Below are 22,167 nucleotides of genomic sequence, written 5' to 3' on the forward strand. Positions count from 1 at the left end.
TATATATATATATATATATATATACATATATATGCTGTCAAGTATTAAACAGTATCTTACAAAAGTATCTTACATTAACTTTATTTATTTTGACAGCCTTAAAAAATAAATTTTCCAAGAGGTATCATTGTGACTATATACTAAGGCTGATTTGCATAGACAAGCAGTCTGTTTGCACTGAATGACAAGAATGACACTGGCTTTATTTAAATATGACTGGCACAAAGTTACACCAGTACATTCTGTCACTCTTCAGAGTGCTCAAACATGTTGTGTGCGGTTATTTACAAGAGTGACAAATGCATTCTAAAACTAAATTAACTCTTGGAAAATTAGTGACAGCCACATTTATATTAAATCCACATAATGTGTACAGACCCCAACTAAACAACTAGATGCTAGTGCAGTAACATAACCCTCATTTGGACACTGACTGATCATCGGAGGTGCTAGAAAAAGCACAGAAACAGAGGTACTTGTCTTGATTTTCCCTGAGGTCTCAGGGAAGCACGTACTGTAATGCTACAGTCCAGAAATACCAGTGTTGCCAGATGTCGCTTAAAAAAGCGACAGGGTGTAAAAAATACAAGCCCAAAACAAGCGATGAGATAAACAGGACTCTAGTTTATATAATTCGGCAATATCTACTTATTAGAAGTCTTTTTATAAGGCTATACAAGCATAAACAAAACAGTCAAAATTAGCTGCCACCAAACAGGTTAAGCCGTGAGATGCAAAAATGTCGCTTTGGTTATCATTTTAGCAATCATCGTAATTTATCAAGTGACTTCCCAAGTACCTTCAGTAGTCTTTTTGCAGTGTGTACATGGCCATAGTGATCAAGCCTGACTTTGGTTGGTTAGAGAATAAGATGTGGAAACGCTGCATGTCAAAGTGGCACACCTGTTCATTTTTATGACAAACTCTGAATTTGTTGGATTGGGAATTCTTTGGGCATGCAGTAGAAACAGTAGTCATATTCAAAATGAAAACTGAGGGTTTTTGCACAGCACGCTTAGACCTTTTTTCCAGACTCTCAGGTTTCTCATTTTGTGATTAGAAAAGCATGTACACAGTGGTATTATTAGAGAATGAGACATCAATGATATCAGTATGCATTTTTTATGACCCTTAGTGACATTTGAAATGTTATTTGAAGCACTGATCCAATATTTGTAGCTCAATAATTGAAGCCACTGCACTTTCGCTCTTTGAATCCAAGGACACTGATATCTTATCTACTATAAATGAACGACACTGATGAAGGCCTTGGAAATGCCTGACCCTCCACTTTAAAATGCTGCCCCTTCAAGGTCCAAGGCCAAGCGGGAAGGACGAGCAATCCCAGCACCACCAAGTGTTTTGCGAGCGCTCCAGCTCTGTGAGAGTTATTGTTCCATCCGAGTCGCATCTATTAAGGTGCGATTCATCACATAAGTACAGAAGGCCTCCGCTGCCTGTGCTGTTTCTCAAGAAGGGAGCGGGCAGGGAAGATGCATGACTTGCCCTGTAGGTGCAGCCGAGCGCAGAGGCAGTTGGGCAGCTTTGATTAAGAGCGTCTTAGCCAAGGGAAGGACATGGGTGAAGCGCTTCACCTGCGCATTCCGCACGGAGCCTCTCGTGCAGTTAATTATCATCCTGTCTCAGCAGAAAACATTAATCGAGGGCTGTAGATTGGTGAGCTTTGAGAGCACTGGAAGAATGACTGAAAGCAAGGCAGTTCGAGCTTGGCCAGGGGTGGCAAAATAATTCTCAAGCTTTTAGGCGCAGCCAGCCGAGGCATTTAGCTGCCGAATGCATGATGCTTCCCACACAATGTTTGCCAAGCGAACGCTGCGGACGTCAGGCACGGAATGAATAAAGATTCCCATCAGCCGTGCTTGTGTTTCGGGTGACTAACCTCTCGCTGAACTGGCGCTCATTCTGCATGAGACCCCGACTATATGATTATTTGCAAATGCAGCTGCCACAAAACAATTCATCCTGACTCTTCCACCTGTGGCTCTGAGACAACCCTCGGGACTTTTCTTTTTCTCTCCAGCCTTTCGTCTCTGCCCTTTCTTTAACTTCTGAGTGTGACCGGAGAACGCAACGCTACTTGCATTTGCAATCTGTGCTAACAAGAGGCGCAAATCCAATTTAGTATGCTAATGCGCTTAGATGCGTGCATGTCTCTGAGGAGCGTTTCTCAACAACAAGGTTATGGAAATGCCGAAGAGCATGCCGAAGGGGACGTGGTGCTCTCACAAAGGACATGCAACATTAAGCAACGTAGGCAAAAACAAGCTTTTAGGGCACTGTAGTCCTTTTAGCCCGGCTGTTCTGGGATTGCGTACCGGGGCAGCTGACATTGATGTGTACCGGCGGCAGGTGATGCGTGCGTGTCTGTGAAGTATGGAAAAATGCCTGAAGTGACAGCCGGGTATTTGGCTCCCCCGCTTGGCCCTCGGGAATCTGCTATTAAAGAAGCTAGGGCCCATTCTGGAAGAGGCCCATTGATTCGGTTTATTTTATGCTGGAAAATGATTTCCCCGATGGCCAGTTTCACCAGAGCGCATTGTCTATGGAAAAACTGCTCTAAAGCAAAAGATAAAGCACCTCATGCTCTCTGTTTTCATGCGGATGTTTTGGAATTCATGACACTTTCGGTTTGGCCCTAAAGACCCCTCGTGCAACGAGAAAAAGGAAGACAGAATGAGGCATATAAACTACATATATAAGTCAGACGTCTCATTAAATCGGCTTCACATGGCATAAAAGCACTAATATAGACAACCGACCTGCTTGTCACACCGCTGAAAAACTGCTACATTTCCTTTCAAGCCTGATTTGCAGGCACATCCATTATAGCTTTCTGAGATATTGATGGACTTTTTCCTGGATTGTGATTCAGAGCTTCAAAAAAAAAGTCCAGCTGTCATGCACCTTAACACATTTAGCATATTTAGAAAGCTCTCTGTATGGGTATTGATATATGAGAAAAGGATGGCCAACACGGCATTTGAAATGACAAACTGGCATTTTGATGACAATTGATATTTTAAATTTGAGTATCATTTCCATTAGGATTATGGGAAACACTGCTGCATGGTGGGGAATCGGCGTTCCAATCACTTTACGATCAGCCAGCTAAGCTCCGCCCCCTTAGTCGCTAGTCTGCCATAAAATTCTGTCAATTACTCACCTTCATTCAGACCCAGAATTCTTTCGATCAACACAAATTAATATATTTTGAATGAAATATGAGAGGTTTCTGTTCCTCTAGAGGAAGTCTATTCACCCAAAACTTGTTTCAAAATGTTCAAAAAGAGATCGTAAAATAAATCCATATGAATCAAGCAGTTTAATCCAAAAAGAGACACAATTGCGTTATATGATGGACAGATTTAATTTAGGACTTTAATAACATATAAAAGTTGATCACCTAACAGTGTTTACAACATTCAAATTTGATCACGGAAGCTCAAGCACGCTTGCTTGACACACAAGAACCAATGAGGATCATATTACGCCAACATGTTTGAGCTTCTGCAAGAACCAGTGAGGTTTGTTCTCGCACGTCAAGCAAGGACAAGCTTGTGTTTATGTTCGCTGATTCGTTTATGATCACTGTTTATATGTAAATAAAAGCATAAATTAAATCTTTTCATTATATAAAGTGATCGTGTCTCTTCATAAGACTTGGATTAAACCATTAGATTCTTATGGATTTATTTTAGAATCTCTTTATGAAAGTTTTGAAGCATCAGAGTTTTGTGTGAATGGACTTTCAGTGGAGGGGCAGAAATCTCTCAGATTCCATTAACAAACAAAAAAAACAACAACCTCCATTTGTGTTCTGAAGATGAATGAAAGTCTTATGGATAAATATGGCTTTAGTCTATAAATATGGCTCGTGTCCCACATTCAATGTAAGTCTATGGGATTTTGTCTCCCATCTATCATGTATCAGCACAAAATTATATGCCCGATTGCTCACAAAAAATAATAGCACATCTCACCTAAACAAACCATACATCACTGGGTAACATGTCAGATTTTAATACTAAGTATCAGGTAAGTGAACAGTAAAAATGTGTATGTTATGATATATACAGTATGCTATCTCACAAAATGTTTAAAGTATCGTGACCTACATTTTTATTTATATCACCCCTTGTGCCAGGTGAAGCTACAGTAATTTTTTTAAGACATGAGATATAATGGTAAAAATAATGTCTCAATTTAATCTATTAGCAAAGAGACTTCATGTCATGGTATTGATTCATCAATTTGGTTCACCAAGAGAGATGCTTGGCATCCAGCCTAGTTCTGCTGTGCAGGTGATGGGGGTTTAGGGAGCAGGGATATATATGTGTGTGTGTGTGTGTGTGGAGTGTGTGTAATATCTTACCATCTGTTTTGAGAGTCAGAGGCGTCGGTGGGCTCAGGACCCTGGCGTTGTTCACAGTGTTCTTCACTTGGCACACATAGCTGCCCACGTCCGAGGGCTGCACCTTGGAGATATACAGATTTCCCGTTTCCTGCGAGATGAATCGCCGGCTGTCCTCCGCCACGAATGAGGGAAGCTCATTGAACACCCAGCTGTAGATGATCTCTGCCGGGGCAGAGAAGAGCAAGCAGATGAGCTGCGAGAACAACGCACATGTCCCTAAGGAAACCCCTGTCTTAATATGCATTGTAGCACGCAGACCTTGTCAGAGCGAGGGCTCATAGGAGGGGGAGACTGGGAGCTGATGTGTAGGTGATATGGATTAATTCACTGCTCTCTACTACAGGGTTCAGGGCAATCATAACCTGCATGTTATAAAAAAGTACAGATATATGGTTTCCTGTTTGCATACTGTACCGAACTGCATTAGAATGAGGAAAGTAAACCCTGTGTCCAGACCGGTGATTTCACCAAGTACAACATGTTCCTGGATCAACGTCCTTGTTGATCCTGGAACAACATTCCTATCAACCAATCAGAATTGAGGGATAACTTTTAAGTAAATATCTGTTTTAGGCTTACAATCAGGGTTAGGTGCTTCTACACCCTTGTTAACCAGCTATCAGTTCACACTGTTTTTAGGAAAAAAATATGGGTTGGGTTAGGTTTAGGGGTAGGGATTGGGTTAAGTCTATATTTTTGGACAGTTATGTTGATCCAGGATCAACAAAAGATGTTGATCCAGGAACATGTCTTACTTGGCAAAATCACGGCGACTGTCCAGACCAGGCCCCACACAATAAAGCAGAAAACAATAAATCACATCTCTTCTATGTTCGGACCCAAGTCCATGGCCATATTTTCAGGAGCTTTGGTCGAGATGGTCTCAACTTTTCAGAGAAAAAATGGTCTCGGACTTGGACTTTATGGTTTATGAATCGTGTTACACGGTGTAGATTTTTAAAAATGCTTTTGAAGTCTCTTATGATCAAAATACAGAAAAAAACAGCAATATTGTGAAATATCAGTGCAATTTATACTTGAACCATACTTGTACTATATAATTTAACTGTTTCCATTTTAATATATTTGAAAATGTAACTTATTCATGTGATGGCAAAGCTGAATTTTCAGCATCATTACTCCAGTCTTCAGTGTCACACGATCCTTCAGAAATCGTTCTAATATTTACGTCAACACTGTTACCATGATTTTTTGTATTTTTTTAATAAAAATATTGGTAACACTTTACAATAAGGTTCCAATTATTAACATTAGTTAATATGAGATAGCAATGTAAAACTAGGTTTGCACAAAGAGTTACGACTGTCAGCAACTGAGAAAAGGTGAAGTTATTGTCCAAGAGGCACTGAATCAGAATGGAATGCAAATTCATGATGACTATGATCAGAATAGTACAGTAGTGCTCTATTTCTGAAGTATGCAGTATTGGTTGTTTGTCAATTGACCTTAAACAGGTTCTCTGCTATCAGGGAAAGTTCTCAGAACACTGGCTAATGTTCTGGCAAAGGTTCTCTGTCAGTGTTGACGATAAATTCAGTTTGAGCCCAATCTGTGCACTGTTAGTGATGAAAAGTGATCAGGCTTGGCAGAAAATACAATTCATTTTGTCTGTTTATAAGGTAAAAGGCTTGTGTGGCTAAACTACATTTCCCATTATTCTCTGTGGCAGTATGAGAATGATTAAATACACAGAAAGAGCAGTGTTACACACATAATGAGCATCTCTTGCACTTTATTTTGTTTTCACTAGCTATACAAACAGTTCTTGGCTTTGCCGGAATGTGAAAAAAGACAGAAAGAAATCGCCCTGTGTGTTTATTTTATTCCAGCCAAAATCGCACATCACGTCATGCATACGATTTCCAACCATGTACTGTTGGAAATTCCCAGAAGAACTGAAAACAGCATTGAATGGAGCAAAGATAAGAGTGCACAGTCGTTTTTATTTTTAGTGTAACGTCAGCGCTCCATGCATTCATCAAGGTTAGGAACCAACAACGCCTCCTCTACACTTTGAGTGGTAAAGCAACACAGATCGTATTGATAGTAATATCCTGCTTACATCTCAGTGATTTCAAATTATTTTCAATTACTTTCAGTTTTAAAGTCATCTTCCCATATTAATGTGGATGAAACCTCCTACGAGCAATTCAGGCAAATAAAAGACAAATTAACCTCAAAGCCGTCCTATGGGTCCTAAAATAAATTCCCTGCAGTTCTTCCCATTCCACACATATCAAATCCAAAGAGCTGTTAATCCTCCAAGCAAACATTTAATAGTTCCAGCTCATAACCGAATGATGTTTGTACATGTCTTACAGTCAATATGTTAATGTAAAAAGTTAAAATAAAGCTGCATGCTTATTGGCTGCTTTTCGTTCACTGTCAGTTCTAATTCATACACTTACTTACTTGTTTTCATTTATTTATGTGTAATTTTAATTTTGTAAACAAATTCAGTTTTCATTTATCAACAACACTATTGTCAAGCATTTAAGCAGAACCATTCCACAAGAAAGATTTTTTAAGATCACAAGGAACATATATTCAGTCCAAACTTCTGATACAGCATACAACATTTACATCATAGTTCACAATAAATTGCTTGCTATTGCCAAGTGTTCGCTTATGTGTTGATCTCAACAGATTCTTAAAGCCTGGCACCCCTCAGAAGGTTTGCAGCTCTGTGCCTGATGGGAAATCAGTATTGGCATTTAAAGACAAATCATTCTGTGACCTTGTAGCCAATGAATGATGTTAATTTTCTTCACATCAGCTTTCCACGCTAGTCAAACAATTGCAGAAAATCAATAGACTAAAAACAGCCTTGTCTCATGTAAATTGGTTGCTCGTTCCTCTGTCCCTTAATTTGTTTGCAACTGGTACAATGCTACAGTTCTGCCTCCTACGCACTGTTTAAGAGCACAAAATGATTTACTATAACATATATGCATTAGCAATAAAGGTCTGGACACACTGGACTGGATTTATGTTTCTCATGAACCCAAAAGCATTTTAATATAAAGGCTTACTGCTTGAATAATGGGCATTAGTTATGCAGAAAACAAACTAGCTAAATACTTTAAAATAGACATTATATATATAGTCAAAAGTCATACGTATATAAGTATATCAGTAAGACTTTTTGAAAGAAATGAATACTTATATTTAAAAAATGGTGACAATAAAGACCATTCCAAATGAATGTTCTTTTAATTATTCTATTCATCAAAGAATCATAACAATGTATCACAGTTTCCATAAGAAAGAAAGAAAGAAAGAAAGAAAGAAAGAAAGAAAGGATGGATGGATGGATGAATCAATGAATAAATCAATCAATCAATCAATCAGTCAACAATAGTACACATATTCACTTATCCTTGACACAAGTTATGTAGAAAACAAACTAGCTACATATTTATCTTACTTACCTTTGTTTGACTGGATTCTCTTTGTCTACTTTCAGGATTTGTGTGAAAATCTAATTTTGTTTTGGGTCATATTTATGCAGAAATAAAATTCTAAAAGGTTCACAAACTTTCAAGCAGCACTGTATGCAATAGGGATCTCCTCCTCTTTTCCATTAGATGACAACTGAGATTTGAGACAGGCCACTAAAGCGCTCCCTCATGCTGCCTGTGCCTACGTGAAATAATTGTCTGAGTGCAATTTCTTTTAATTTCTAATGATGCAGTAAATTTGAGCCTTGATGCTGATGCTTGTCTGGAAACACTGCATTGACCAGTTAGAGACGGATAGGTTGACACACAAGGAACGTAATTTCCCATATGGAACATGAAGCCCAGTCAGTTACGATGCAAATCACTCTGGCAAAAGTCCTTATTCATTGCTACTGTCCTGAAGAGAACCAACAGCACTCTGGTACTGGGCTTGGACGGATGCATCAAACAGTGATCTTTCTCAAAGTTCACCCAGGAGGGGACAACAGAAATCAACCACACTTTATATTTGAGAGTTGCAGAGTTATAAAGTAATGGCATTATGATTATCAGATGACACATGCTAAGGAGAGCTGGGCTGAACTGCCGATGATATCCACCAGACATACAGATATCTGATGAGGGGAAGGGTGAGAGGAGATAAGGACTAAGCCGAAACTGTGTCAGCACATGCCCGGGATTAATTTAGCTCAGAATGGAGTGTTTGGTGAATTTAGACCTGTGCTAATACCACTGAAGCTCTCTCTCTCGGCTCCTTATTTGTAAACAGTAAACAGTATCTGTAAACAGTAATGGTCACGCTCACGCTTGTATGGTGCAATAATGACCTCTGTCTGTTTGCAATCTCACATTTGGACATGGTCCAATGAGGCTTGGCAAGACACGATAGTCAAGTTACCAAATGCTTTTGAAGTTACATCAGACTGCTTTACTAACGGGGATAAAAAGGACGAGATTGTGTGATGTGATTGTTTTTACAATTTTAATTGACTAGTTTACTCTTAAGTTAAAATCTGTTTATGAAAAGTCATGTTTTTAGTCTTTTTTTTATAGTGCATTTTCATCCTTAATTGTTTTTGAAATTTACTACACTGTTGGAATACGTTTTACAAGAAAATACGACTTCAGTCTTTCTACTTCAAAACAACATACATAATTCAATGTATTACTTCTTTGTCCATTTCTTTGTAATTATTTGTGAAATTTACTATTTTCTGAGTGAAAACCATGCACATTTTTTTCAGCGCATGGAAAAAATAACAGCAAACAGATTCAGTACAAGCTAAAAGTGAGTAATGCGATTTTTCTTTTTTAGGTGAACTATCTCTTTAAACAGTATGCTTTGTTAAAGGGGTCCTATTATGCTCTTTTACAAAGTCTTGATTTTGTTTTGGGGGTGTAGAGCAGACAGGAAGAGAGGAAGCTGGATGAGGTTACCCTGGGTCTCTGGGAGTACTAAATGTTCTAAAAATGGCCATCTCACCACAAGTCTTTCATCTGATAGTGCTCGTTCAATTGCCCTGTCTATATCCTTCTCTTCCCATTCTATTTGTCTCACTGCATCCGAGTTCATTTAACCTGCAATTACAGGGACTGGAGCAAGACAAGCAGAGACTGGAAAATGACTGAAGAGAGAAAGGTGAGATTAACCTACTGAAAAGACTAGTTTAAATCAGCAAGTGTCCAGGCTGGTTTATGCTGGTCTAGCTTGAACTTAACTCTAACACTGGTTCCAGTAACAAGTATTTTGTCTTTATGTAGGCGAAATGTTAAAAACCCAAGCAATGATATTTGATGTGTAATATACAGTTTTGTGAAGAATAATTTTGGACCAAAAAAAAAAGTAATTTAACAGCACAATGCAACAAAAAGAGAAGCCAAGTGTTTGACAAAATGTCTTGTTGTTCCTGGTTAGAACAAAAACTAACATGGGCAGCTTTTATCAGTTTGTCACTTTAACAAACATCCAAACACATAGACATGAAATTGCTGTATAAATGTGTTTATTCAAACAAAGAAATACAATATATATATATATGATGAAAGGAGCTTAATGTTTGTGTGGAGTCTTTGATGAATAGAATGTTTAATAGAAAATAATTTATTTTAAATAGAAATCAGTTGTAAAATTATAGGTCTTTACTGTCACTTTTGATTGATTTAATGTGTCCATGCTGGATAAAAATCTTATTGACCCCCTTTTCATTTTTAAATGGTAGTGTGATTTGTGAATTGCTGTTAATATTTCACAAGTTTAATTTAAAACACTTGAAACAAGTAATTTAGATTCCAAAACGTAAAAATATAAATTATCCTATTATAACACAACCTTGTGGTAAATTGCCCCACAATTTGGTATTCAGCCTCTTGTCCATACCTTGCAGACATACACCACATCTCCTCATTATGAGACATTCACAATTGGAATTACTAGCTTCTGAAATTTGATTGTCTGTTGTCAATTTTTGTTGATTTGTCTATTGGAGTTGTCTATAGGATAAGCACATGTACCAAAGAAAATACAAGCCAGATTTCAATTTCTTCATTTAAACAACAACATAATATGAGCTGTGATTATTCGTTTTAGCTGTAGCGCCACCTGCACTTGCATTTAAATGGGGTAAGAAATGGGCTGCTTTCATAGTATGGAACCTACAGCAAGTATGAAATTCAGCAGAACAAATCTAATACTGGCATAGAAGATAAATCTATATGACTTGTAATATCCATCTTATAAGATTTTTGCATATACGATTCGTTTTCAAATGCAGCCAGCATCCAAAACAAAACACATGGTGGTGACCTTTATGCTGCTCTTTTCAACAGGGTATAGAGATGGAGACAGAACAGAAAGAGAGTACCCACCTGGTGAATGAGGAGGGGGGGCACACATTAGCACAACCCCCTGGCCTTCCCTCACCGAAACAGCTCCTCTCGTCCGACCGCCGAACGCCCCGAGATCTGCAAACACACACATGTAAGCGTGGACTGAGCCAGTGACAGAGTGACACACTGTGGCACAGAGGCAGCAGTTAACCTGCAGATTAAGGGTCAGAGATTGCATATGAGCGCTTGAAAATCGGATAAGCGCTTGCGGCTTGGCTAGATTTAGTATCTGTCACCTGAGGTTTGACCTCCGCGTGTGCTTTCACTTTAACCTGCTCCACACCCCAAACCTGCCGCTTAAATCTCACTTCCTGTTTCCCTCCGGACACGACGGCCAAGTGGTAATTAAAACAGCTAACCTTGCTCGAAGCCTTCAATCTTGTAAGTACTTTTAAAATACCAACGAGACGCGGAAAATCATTTTAGTTCACAAAAAGCTGAGAATTGTGGGTGATCATTACAATTTCAAGCCATGTCTGAGGACAGATGTCAGGTGGTATTTTTAAAATGTAATTTGAGTTGGAACGTAGAGGTGAAGGTTTCCGCGTGTAGCGGCGCTCTGGAAATCACACAGCGCAGGGATGGTTTCATCAGGCCGCAGGAGTCTCACAACTGATTCGACAGGTGGAGCTACTACATTTAATCTGTTGGAACAAATTGCATTTGCATAAATTACCATAATTAATCAGCAAACTCTCCGCACAACACCATACCATTGGCTGACTGCCCCTCGCAGTGAGAAAAGGTGAGGGGGGTGTAGAGTTACCACAGTATTGCAAAGTAATTACACATTTTGACGTCAAGAGCAACATTATCATTGTTCATGGTTGCTCTTATAGGTCATGCGACATACTGGAGATCACAGTTACATTTCATTTAATTACCCAGCTAAAAATATGTGCTAAGATTTTGTTAACGTATCTATTACTAACGTATCTATAAACAAAACAAAACAAAAAACAAAACATCTGAAGTTCTCTTAACACTGAACATTCAAAATGTCATTTTTTAAGTTTTAAAAATGTTTTTTTATGGTTATTTGCAATGTTACAGAAAACATTAAGAGAATGGTCCATTTTATCATTTTGCAAGCATGTTACATTTAAATGTTCTCTGAACGGTCAGATACAAGTAGTTTGTAATGTTTAAAAAAATGTTAAACAATCATCCAACTAAAACATTTCAGAGAAAAAAAAAAGTTTGAGTGCTATTAAAGACTTATTAAAGACTTTTTTTTTTTTACGTTTTCTTCTTGGTTATGCGGACATTAGATGAAACATTAATGGAACAGTCCTTTTTATCATTTTGCCAACATTTTTGGAATGCTACTTTTGAATGTTCTCAGAATGGCCTAAAAACTAGTGTAGTAAGTCAAAAAAAAAAAAAAAAAAAAAATTAAAAAAATAAATACTAATGACTCGTGGTCCTTTCCCGAATCCATCTCATTCTCTCTCCTGCTTTGCTTACTGTCAGTTCTCTATACTATCCTCTCTCAATACAAGGTAAAGACTTAAAAATAAAAGGTTTTTTTAAGTTTACAAATGCTTTTTTTCAGGTTTATAAGATTACGTTTATAAGAATCTACTAAAATTCAGAGATCATACATCTTGTACATGTTTATGTACCTGGCCATTTATTTTCCATGCGGTTGTTTCAATCTTTTGCCATTTTTAAACTTTCCACCTTTCAAATGTTTGTAATTATTTCAAAACAACTTTAAACTTCAGTTAAAGCTTTATTAAACTTAACTTTAATATGTGTGACTGAGAATCTGTTTCTGTTTGTTCTGCAGGTGTGTTTGGTGAAACAGATACAGTGAAGTCCGTGTCAGTTCTTAAATAAATAAATACTAATGGTAATAATAAAAAAAACTTTACACAAATGTCTAAATAAACGTCTCAGAAGTAAAAAAACAAAAGAAAAAATCCATGAATGATGTATAAATACATCATGCACATATTGTGCAAATGTTTTGAGAACGATGTTAAAGACCAGATAACACTGTTCTATTAATGTTATTGGAAGAACATTTGTTCATAATGAGAACCTTGCGAGAAAGTTCTGAGAATGTTTTTTTGTTAGCTGGGTATCAACTTTGTCTTAGAAGTTTCTCCTAAAATATAAATAAAGCAACACATGGATATAGCTCATCATTTGATCTTGGAAGAATCTGGTGAAGATGTTTTGAGTTAATTTGAGATCTTTCACTTTCGTTTTGCACACTTTTTGAAGAAGCACAGATTGAGACATTGTTGAGATCTTTTCTGAAAAAACAAGTGAGACCACTGGATCTTTTCTCAGGAGAAACATCTAAGACACAGGAGATAAACAACAGTCTCCATTTAATAACAAATCCATCTTAGGAGAAAATATTGATATATTAAATATATCTCACTACTGATTTCTTTCCTATGTGAAAAAAACCTCAAAATCTCAAAGACCACATTAATAAAGTCTGCCTTTTATGGTACAGTGAGAATGTCAACTACCAGTCTATATGTAAGATTCAATGTAAACAACAAACAATATTCATTTATATGCAAATAGCACAGTAAACTTCAGGAAACAATTTAAAAATAGAAAAAGAAAAAAAAAAATCTTCCTTCAGATTTACATACAATATGAGCATTCAGTGACACATTTTCAGCCCTGGGGCTCCTGGGTCTGCTGAAATTTAACTCTTAATTTTTAGATTACACTATTTTAAACGTAATTTTGGCTCAGTTTGAGCCTGCACTTAAATCTTCCACTTCTCTAAGCTCTTGGCAACAAGGTGCAAATGGAAATGAAACGTTAGCAGCATTTATGGAGGTCAGCAAATCAATAAGTGTCCCAGTTAAGCATCGCTGTGCTGACATATGAACAAATATAATGGCACAACCAGAGTTTGACTGGAATGACACTTCATTTGGCTTAGCAGCCACATTCATACAAGGAACTAAACAATAACAACTTTTTTTAGGCTCTTGAGAACAACTGTGATAAACAACTTTTGCTAATTAAAAGTAGCTTCCAGATCTAGAGGAAGAACAAGAAAACTTCTCAGTTATGTTTGTGATTTTTGAAAAAAAAATAAATAAAAAAATTTATTTACACATCTGTAATGATGAAGTTACAATTTAGAACACTTAACCTATGAACTTGTGTATGAGATAATACACTACAGTTAAAATAATAATCAGTCACTTTACATGTGCTTTAGTATGTTAACCAATAACATCAAATAAATAAGTGTACTTCATTAAAACATAACAAAAGATTATTAAACGTTTTTTTTTTTTTTTACAGTGTACTTTAAAGTAGAACTCCAATTTAGACTAAGATTGTTAGAAAGTGCACTTTTTAAAAGTGTACATAAGTGTGTTAAGAAACAGTCTTAGACTCATGAATATTATATTAACTCAAGTACAGTTTTTTATTTACTTTTAAGATTTGAAGTACACTACAAGTGCACATTCAGTACAATAACTTACACTACAGTACAATAAAGCAAAAACTGTAAACAGGTCAATTTTGATCATATGTTGACAAGCAACAGCTTTGCTCTCCATTTTATCCCACATGGGAAACAATTGACATAATAAAGAGATCTTGCTTGTTATTCCCTCCTAAGAGCAGTGCAAATTCAGCAACTTCCTGCCAAGAATGCCTGTTCATATAATTATTTATTTCTCCGTTTAATTGTATGCACTATGTGAAAGAATTCAAGCAGGCTCAGACATGCAGATAATTAATCTTTTTTTTTTTTTCCCTACTGTGGGTTGAGGCAGAACAGAAGACAGAGATTGTAGGACAGGAGACGAGCTGTTTCATCTGCCCTGGTCGTGGGTGGTGTTGATTAGCCCCTTTAAGACTGAAGTGAGGCTGTTTTAATTTCACACAGCAGCAATGATGTCGGGGGGCCCGGGAAAAACTACCAAGCGTGGTTAATTTCTGCATATAAAGCAACACAATCCATGCAAACGTGAAACAGCATTCGCGATCCACTTCCATACTGTGACTACACTACATCTATTCATCAGCTCTGAAAACAAAAGTCATTTTGTGTCTAAAATGAACGTACGAGTAAAAAGCAGATGGGAAAAGTGCCAAACACAGCAGGCATCTGGTCTGTCCTCACTGAAGTTTTTTAAATATCTAGGCTAACATGACTGGTTTTGACACAACAATGTGGTAAATCACTTCTACTGAATAATAGCTGATCTTTGCCCCTGTCTATTATAACATCTGACAGACCACTATATTTTCTGGTGGAACGTATGATTTGAAAAGCACAACCTTGACATGTGGTCTGACAAAATATATAGACATCTATATGTGTACAGCATTGCAGAATAAAGCTCACCGGTCAACAAGAAATACCTTGACTTGAAAGAGTGAAAGAAATACATTACAGAAAGAGAGGACATATATGTATGTGTATATATATATACATATATATATATATATATATACATACACACACACACACACACACACAGATACTGCAGTCACATGACATACTGTATGTGCTTTACATGGCAAAGTCCAACTGAAACAACCAATAATTTTTCTGTGGGCAGATAAAATACTGCAGTCACATGACATACTGTATGTGCTTTACATGGCGAAGTCCAACTGAAACAACCAATAATTTTTCTGTGGGCAGATAAAACGGACAATTTAATTGAGATATTGTCACACCCTTGGAATGCCCCTGTGTTCCTGTCTTGTGTTTTGCTCCCCATGTGCTCCCCATGACCCAGTTTCTCCCGCGTTTGATTGTGTTAATTGATTTCAGGTGTTTCTCGTTAATTCCCTCGTTTATTCATGTATTTAATGAGTGTTCTGTCCCTTCGTTCCGTTGTCCAGTGTTTTACGTCATTCTTTGTCTCCTGCATTCCTGATGTTTTTTGTTCAAAATACATCGGGTTTTGTTCCCGATGAATTTATTTTGATAGTCATCTAATGGATATTCTGAGTATAAGTAACTTAGCAAATACTTTACAACTTATTCTAGTAACCCTAACCTTACAGTCTGCTATTACTCTAAGAGTTAGTTGACACGTAGTTGCAAAGTTACTGACCTTAACCTTTTTTTTTTTTGGACGTGAGTACATACAAAGACACCTAATGGCCTGTTTGGCCATCTGACTTTCTGCCCTAATAGAAAACTTTGAGTGTTTGAGGCCATTGTATTTGAATTTGATTTGAAATCTTTAAATACTAAATTGATCCCATTTACTTTGCCCAATATTCTGTTTTTACTGTGTGATTCATCAGTGAATGTTATTTCTTGTAATTTATTCATTTCCAGACTGAAGTGTCTTGTGTCAAATCTGAAAACAACAAATGTAAATGATTTAACAAGGCTGCTAACACATGCTGGCTCTGAAATTATTTTGAAGCTTTTGCATTAATTTTCATTCATCATTACAATGTGTAACCATGAAAATTGACATCAGACATGCACAGACATGAAAAATCACAGACATTCAACAATGCTGCCAGCATCGTGAGGAAGCACAGCGTATACTTTGTTGAACGGAGTCTGGATTTCCCTTTCAGTGTGATTTTGCCATTCAAGTCGAACAGCTTGTGTTTGGCCACTATGTTCCATCTCTTGCTCACATAGCATTTTTGGACATTAACTTGTAGTCCGCCATTCTTTTGATTTCCCAAAGCACTTCAGCTTTCTCTCTTCATTTGTGCACAGTCAGATGCTCCTGCATGAATACAGTCATCCTGCAGAAGATAAGCTTGCCAACCTTTCAATCGTACTGCTTAACACTCCCCACTACAGAGAAGCTGTTGATCTGTCGCATTTCATGCGCTGCATGGGTTTGAGAGTGCTCTGAAAAGCAAGTGGGCTGTGTGTTAGTGGTATTTCACTGTTTTGTAATGAATCTTTTAAACGAATGAATTCTTGTTCACTTCTGTGCAGAGACTGCTAGTTTTTGTTCAATCAAGTCCTTCATTTGTGAAGAGCTTGACTGCTGTGATTACTTTTTCTTGACTTCAAAGTCTCACTGCTGCATGATCCACTGATAAAATGTGTTCTAACTAAATACATTTTCCTATGTTCTTAGAAAATTATCAACAAGATAAAGCACATCTAAAATATGAGCATATCTAAGCAATATCATAAATACATCTAAAATGTGAGCATATTCAAATGTGTGTTTGTGTGTGTATAAGAGATTAAGCCAGGTTATTTATATCATGGCTTAATCTCAATGTGACTGCCTTAATTGCATAAAAATAAAAATATTATATTTACTTTTTATATTACTGTATTTACTGTAATGTATACTGTTTTACAGTGATATCTGTTAGGATATTGTTTTTTTTTTTTGACAAGACCCCATTGAAAAAGAAAAGATGGTGTAGGATTTACTTTGAAACAATTTTCTCTCAAAAATTGCTAGTAATTAATTGCTGGCAAATAATTACAAAGAAACGGCAAGTTACATGCAAAATTACATGTGCAATTTTGAAGTAGAAAGACTGAAATAGTATTATCTTTTTTTTTTTTTTCTATTTCTCCTCTCCCTTACCTGTATGTCAAATTTATATTTCATATGATAACAAAAAAAATAAATAAATAAACAAATAATACATTTTTATTTGATTTAATTATTTTTTTATTTATAATTTTTTCCCCCTGTTGAACACAAAAGAAGATTTTGAAGAATGTGGGTAACCAAACCCATTGATCTCCACAGTATTTTATTTTTTATTTTTTTATTTTTTCATACTATGAGTAAATGACAGTATTTCCGTTTTTTTGGGTAAACTAACCCTTTAAGTTCAGCACTAATTTTCATTGAGTTGAATGATTTAATTCATATTAGTGTTTTTAGAAACTTTCAGCCAATTAATCGGTTATCGGCTATATTCTCTACATTGGTATCATTATCGGCTAAATCCAATATCGGTCAACTGTCATTCCAATCCATGTGTGATCAGCAGGGAATTATTGCACTCCTCCATTGCAGCAAAAGCACAAAGAGCCATCAACAGGCGCAACACCTGTGTTTAACGCTCAAACCTACAGGGGGCTGCTCACAATGATAGAGAATGAGATCAAAGTTTATTTTTTCCATGAAAAACGAAAGCATCTGCTGAGAAAAGACAAGACACCTCTCTCTGGGACTGCAGAAAAGGAAGAAATAAAGTTTAAGAGAGAGCAATTCAATAGTTTATATCTTATTTATGTGAAGTGGGCGGCTGTCAGGCCGGGCCGTTGGAATGCAGCAGACGTCTGTTGCTTCTCCCCGGCTCCACGGCAGGAAAGAAGTATTGGTATGAGCCGTGCATGCATGGCCTTGGAAAGGTGATCTCCTCCAACAAACTGTCACGAGAGAGCCGGGATGTAGAGGCTGGAAATCCCATTGTAACAGTGCAGATTATTGATTTATCAGCCGCTGTCACTGCCGTCTTCTTGTTCTCCATATCAGCGCGTTATCCCTGGCCCTCGTCAATTCACTCTAGACATATGAATTATAACTAATCAATGCTCTCCACTGTAGTCTAAATGGGAAAATAGATTTTCTTTTGTTGTTCCTACATGGTCAAAGGAAAAGATGTGATAAATGGCATATCTTTAGACAGCTAGGGTCATGAAACACATGACACATGTAAAGAGTTTTCTTTCTCGTTTTATTTCTTTCTTCGCTTGCTAAAGTAACAGCAGCGGTAAATTAGGAGGGCAGTCAGTCCTGCTAAAATTTACATAATTTACAGGACTGTCAAAAACTAAGCAATGGATTCTCATGATAAGCGTCATAAATGAACCATGTAAAAATAATGGATCCGTTTGATAGAAGTTAAGATAGAAAAGATAAAAAATCTGTTTACTGGGTTTCTTTCTTCTTTTCCAAGCGCTCATCTCATATTTTCCTGACCCCTCATCTTGGATGGTAAACTGAGACCTTTGAAGGGAAAATCAATATTCATCTGTTCTCAACTATAAGGGAGGATGGGAGATAAGATAAGAATCTGCAAGAACCAATGCTCTCATTTCAATAATTGTGTGCAGTCTAAGACAATACTTGACCTTTTAAAAGGGGTATTTAAACTTTATGTATTGATTGGACTGCTCTCTGATTGGATGTTCTCTTACTATTTACACATGGCCATAGGAAAAAAAAAAGTGTCCAATTCATAGCTTTTTATATATTTTTAATAATTCAGTATGTATTCACATTTTTTTCCCTCCGTACATAAGCCCTTTTCTTTGTATGTGAAAGATTTTCAATTCAATGGCCGCTATAGGTAAATCACAAGCCCTGCACATTCATGTTACAAATGGCCTCGTTTCCTAGGTTGAAAAAAAGAAAGAGAGAAAGTCCACGAGACGATAGTGTGTTTCAATTGTGATTCTACTCTAGGTTTCAGAAGGTTGCTCACATGCACCCGGCTGCTATGAACCCTTGATGCATCAGGGCCTTTAAAGTGGAAGCCACTTTTAGCAACTTTCTAGTTCTGAGAATCCAGTTCCTGATGGCCCTGTTTTCTGTGGTCAAACAGAGTCGAGTTCTGAACAGAACCACCCTATGTACATATCCACAGGCTTGTTCTTTCAAGCCATGATACCTAAGTCACATCTTCCCACTTTGGAGGGGTCTGCTGAGAGAGGACTGAATCTCTGAAGGGGGTGAGATAAAGAGACACTCCCTCTGCCTGCAGTCTTCAAAGTGTGGCCTGGTAACTAGCTTGAACCAGGGAGTTCTGCTTCTCAAAACAAAGAGACAGAAAAAAAGCCCAACAGGGAATGCTTTGGGGGCACAACAAACAAACTGTGAAAGGAATACAGACTAGTGGTTTTCTTTCCCCAACACTTTTTTTAATATAAAAATACATTTCTGAATCTCCAGGGGAGCTGTGGATACTCTGTGCAAACCAACCAGTTTCCCTGGCAAGAGTTGTGAGTGGTCTCTTTGCAAGGGAGGGCTGTGACATCCGTGGCCGGGCTGAAAGACTAGGCCCCTCTCCAAACAGCCGAATTGACCATCTCTGGGAAACTCATGCCCAGCTTCCTCAATCAAAGACAGCAAACAAAAAGATCCGAGCTAAATGTTCCCCTACCGCTGTATGGCCAGAAGAGCTGTTTGCATTTCATGAACTGAGACCTCGACCAATACACTTCACACAGGGAATTATTGCCTTTAATCATTTTGAAATTGCACAGTAGTAGCTGCCAGCAGAAATCAGCTCTTGCCGCTTTTAAGTGCACTTTAGATTGCTCTGTTCTTGAATAACCTGCTAGATTTGTGAAAGTCTGACGGTTCAGAGTGAATCCTGATCAGTTAACTATTACTGTTTGGAGGTACTGATACAATTTCAAAAACAGTTCAGTTCCTAATTGAGTTTTTTAACCGTTTCACAGAGTAGGAGTCTCAGTGTTGTTCATCACAAATAAAAATTACTTATTCACATTCTAAATGCATTTTCTTAGTGTTAATGTGCACGATTCATCAGTTATTCTAATATATCTGTGTAATTTGTAAGTTGTGCTGCTTTTTTGGGTGGTCATCAAGCCTCAACTTATGCCCAACTTTGATCCAATCAATTGTCACGGGAGAAAATCAAATCACATCCTACATTTTCCTCATTAAATGTCCTGTCTGACTCGCAAATACATCAGAATGCGGAAGTAAAATAGGTTGTGAATAGTGTTTCATGTTGCCTTTGGTGCCAAGGTGTTGAAATAATGTTTAATTCATTTTATCACAACCTCGTTGCACATGTCAGGCTGATGAGATTGTCCCCTGCCAATAAGAGTGAAAGATCCTTGGGTGTCCAACAGGGTGATGAATGGTGGCCATTTGTTATGTGAGGCCTGGGAAAAGCTCTGCATCCCAATGTCTGCTGCCAGGAGCTTTCCTTTGTCTCTCCAACAGGCCTTCAGAATGGACAACAATGATCGGAGCAAGGTTATAGCCAGGCGACGGACAAGGACGACAGAAAAAAACAAAACAAAAAAGAACAGTGTGTTCATGAGGGCTGGCAGCTCATGGAGATGAAAAAAAAGACCGGATGACTTTCCGATCTCGTTCGCAGTGTTCTTTTTTGCAAAAAGAGAACAGACAATGCAAGGCGGATCTTCATGTGGGCCAGAGAACATGAGCGAACACCTCTTCAATATTACAGTCTGGGAAGCAAAAAACAGGCTTCCTAACCACAGCTATAATACATTTACTGCTCGTAAGAATGCTACATCACACATATACTAAGTGTTCGTTTTTCTACAGAAAACACCATGGGCAGTGAATAGTGAAGTACACAATCCCGTTGGGTACGCCAATAAGGCTATTATGGCCATCGCTCCTGGGGAAACTGTAAGCAAAACTAACAATGTGTTTTCCAGCAAGCAATTGCGCCTCTAGCTCCACACTGCATGCTTCCGTGGCTTGTGATGATATTTTGGAGGGAAGCCAAGGGATTGCTAGGGAAATAAATGTGCTTTTGCTCTTGTTTTGTGAAGTAAAGCTTTAAGGGAACTTTTCCATCTGATGGAGACAACTTTGGGGCTAGATTTTAAGGAAATGATCAAAGCATCATGGGAATAACTTTAATTGCATTTGCTTTTAATTAGTAGCATTAGAAGGAGTCAGTTTTAGGGTGAGCATTTGGGTATGCCATGTGGAAATAACATCAATATGAAATAGAGAAATCAAAAAAAAAAAAAAAAGATTTTTTTAACAACTAAAACTAATAAACATGACAAAACCAAATTAATAAAATGAAACTGAAAAAATAAAAAAAAACTATAATAGTACATCAATGGTAGTAGAATCTGAATTTCAGTATCCAAAAAGTTTCAAATTACTCACAGGCAAACTGCAGGAGGGCATCTCGACTCAGGATGGAGCCAATGCTGTTTTCAGCTCTACACTGGTATCTCCCATAATCAATGGCCTCGCTTGCATTGAGTATTATTAAGTTTCCATCAATCAAACTGTAGCGGAAATCTCCTTCTGTGTCCACAATAGTTCCGTTGATCAGCCAACTGCAAAATAATTATTTAGAAAAAAAGAAAAAATCTAAATAAATCAGCTTCCATTATTAGATTTTGATGTATGAACAATGAAATAAAGTTCCCTTTCAAGGGAACTGCGAACTGCGTCCTCTAGGGGTCGCTATGGGGAACGCCTCGTCGTGACCCGTGTCTGAAGCATACATTCAAAAAACACCAACAACATGTTGGCCGGCGACAGCCCATTACGTCACTACCGGTGCGACTATAGTATATATAGGCACAGGGAGAACACGTCATTCTCTTCTTCGTCTTCATTGACCGGTCTGTTTGAAGCGTGCATTCCAAAAAGCAAAGTAAGAGCTTTTTCTTTCCTACTATGGCGAGCACTAGCGAAGCGTTTA

At 37.5% G+C, this 22,167-nt stretch overlaps 1 protein-coding gene across 2 annotated transcripts in view; it reads right to left on the minus strand.

Moving 5' to 3' along the window:
• The window catches only part of cntn5 (contactin 5), a 200,301-nt gene that overhangs the window by 96,587 nt on the left and 81,547 nt on the right, over nt 1-22,167 (minus strand). The window contains exons 4-6 of one of the 2 annotated variants that reach the window (XM_016562233.1): nt 21,621-21,796; nt 10,783-10,878; nt 4,394-4,597 (exon numbers count right to left, since the gene is read on the minus strand). In XM_016562233.1, the coding sequence (XP_016417719.1) occupies nt 4,394-4,597; nt 10,783-10,878; nt 21,621-21,796 (476 nt within the window). The remainder of the gene's footprint in view (nt 1-4,393; nt 4,598-10,782; nt 10,879-21,620; nt 21,797-22,167) is intronic. The other variant, XM_016562234.1, reaches the window with a different exon arrangement.

Source organism: Sinocyclocheilus rhinocerous, unplaced genomic scaffold, assembly GCF_001515625.1.
Source record: "Sinocyclocheilus rhinocerous isolate Xijiao unplaced genomic scaffold, SAMN03320098_v1.1 scaffold619, whole genome shotgun sequence".
Lineage (NCBI taxonomy): Eukaryota > Metazoa > Chordata > Actinopteri > Cypriniformes > Cyprinidae > Sinocyclocheilus > Sinocyclocheilus rhinocerous.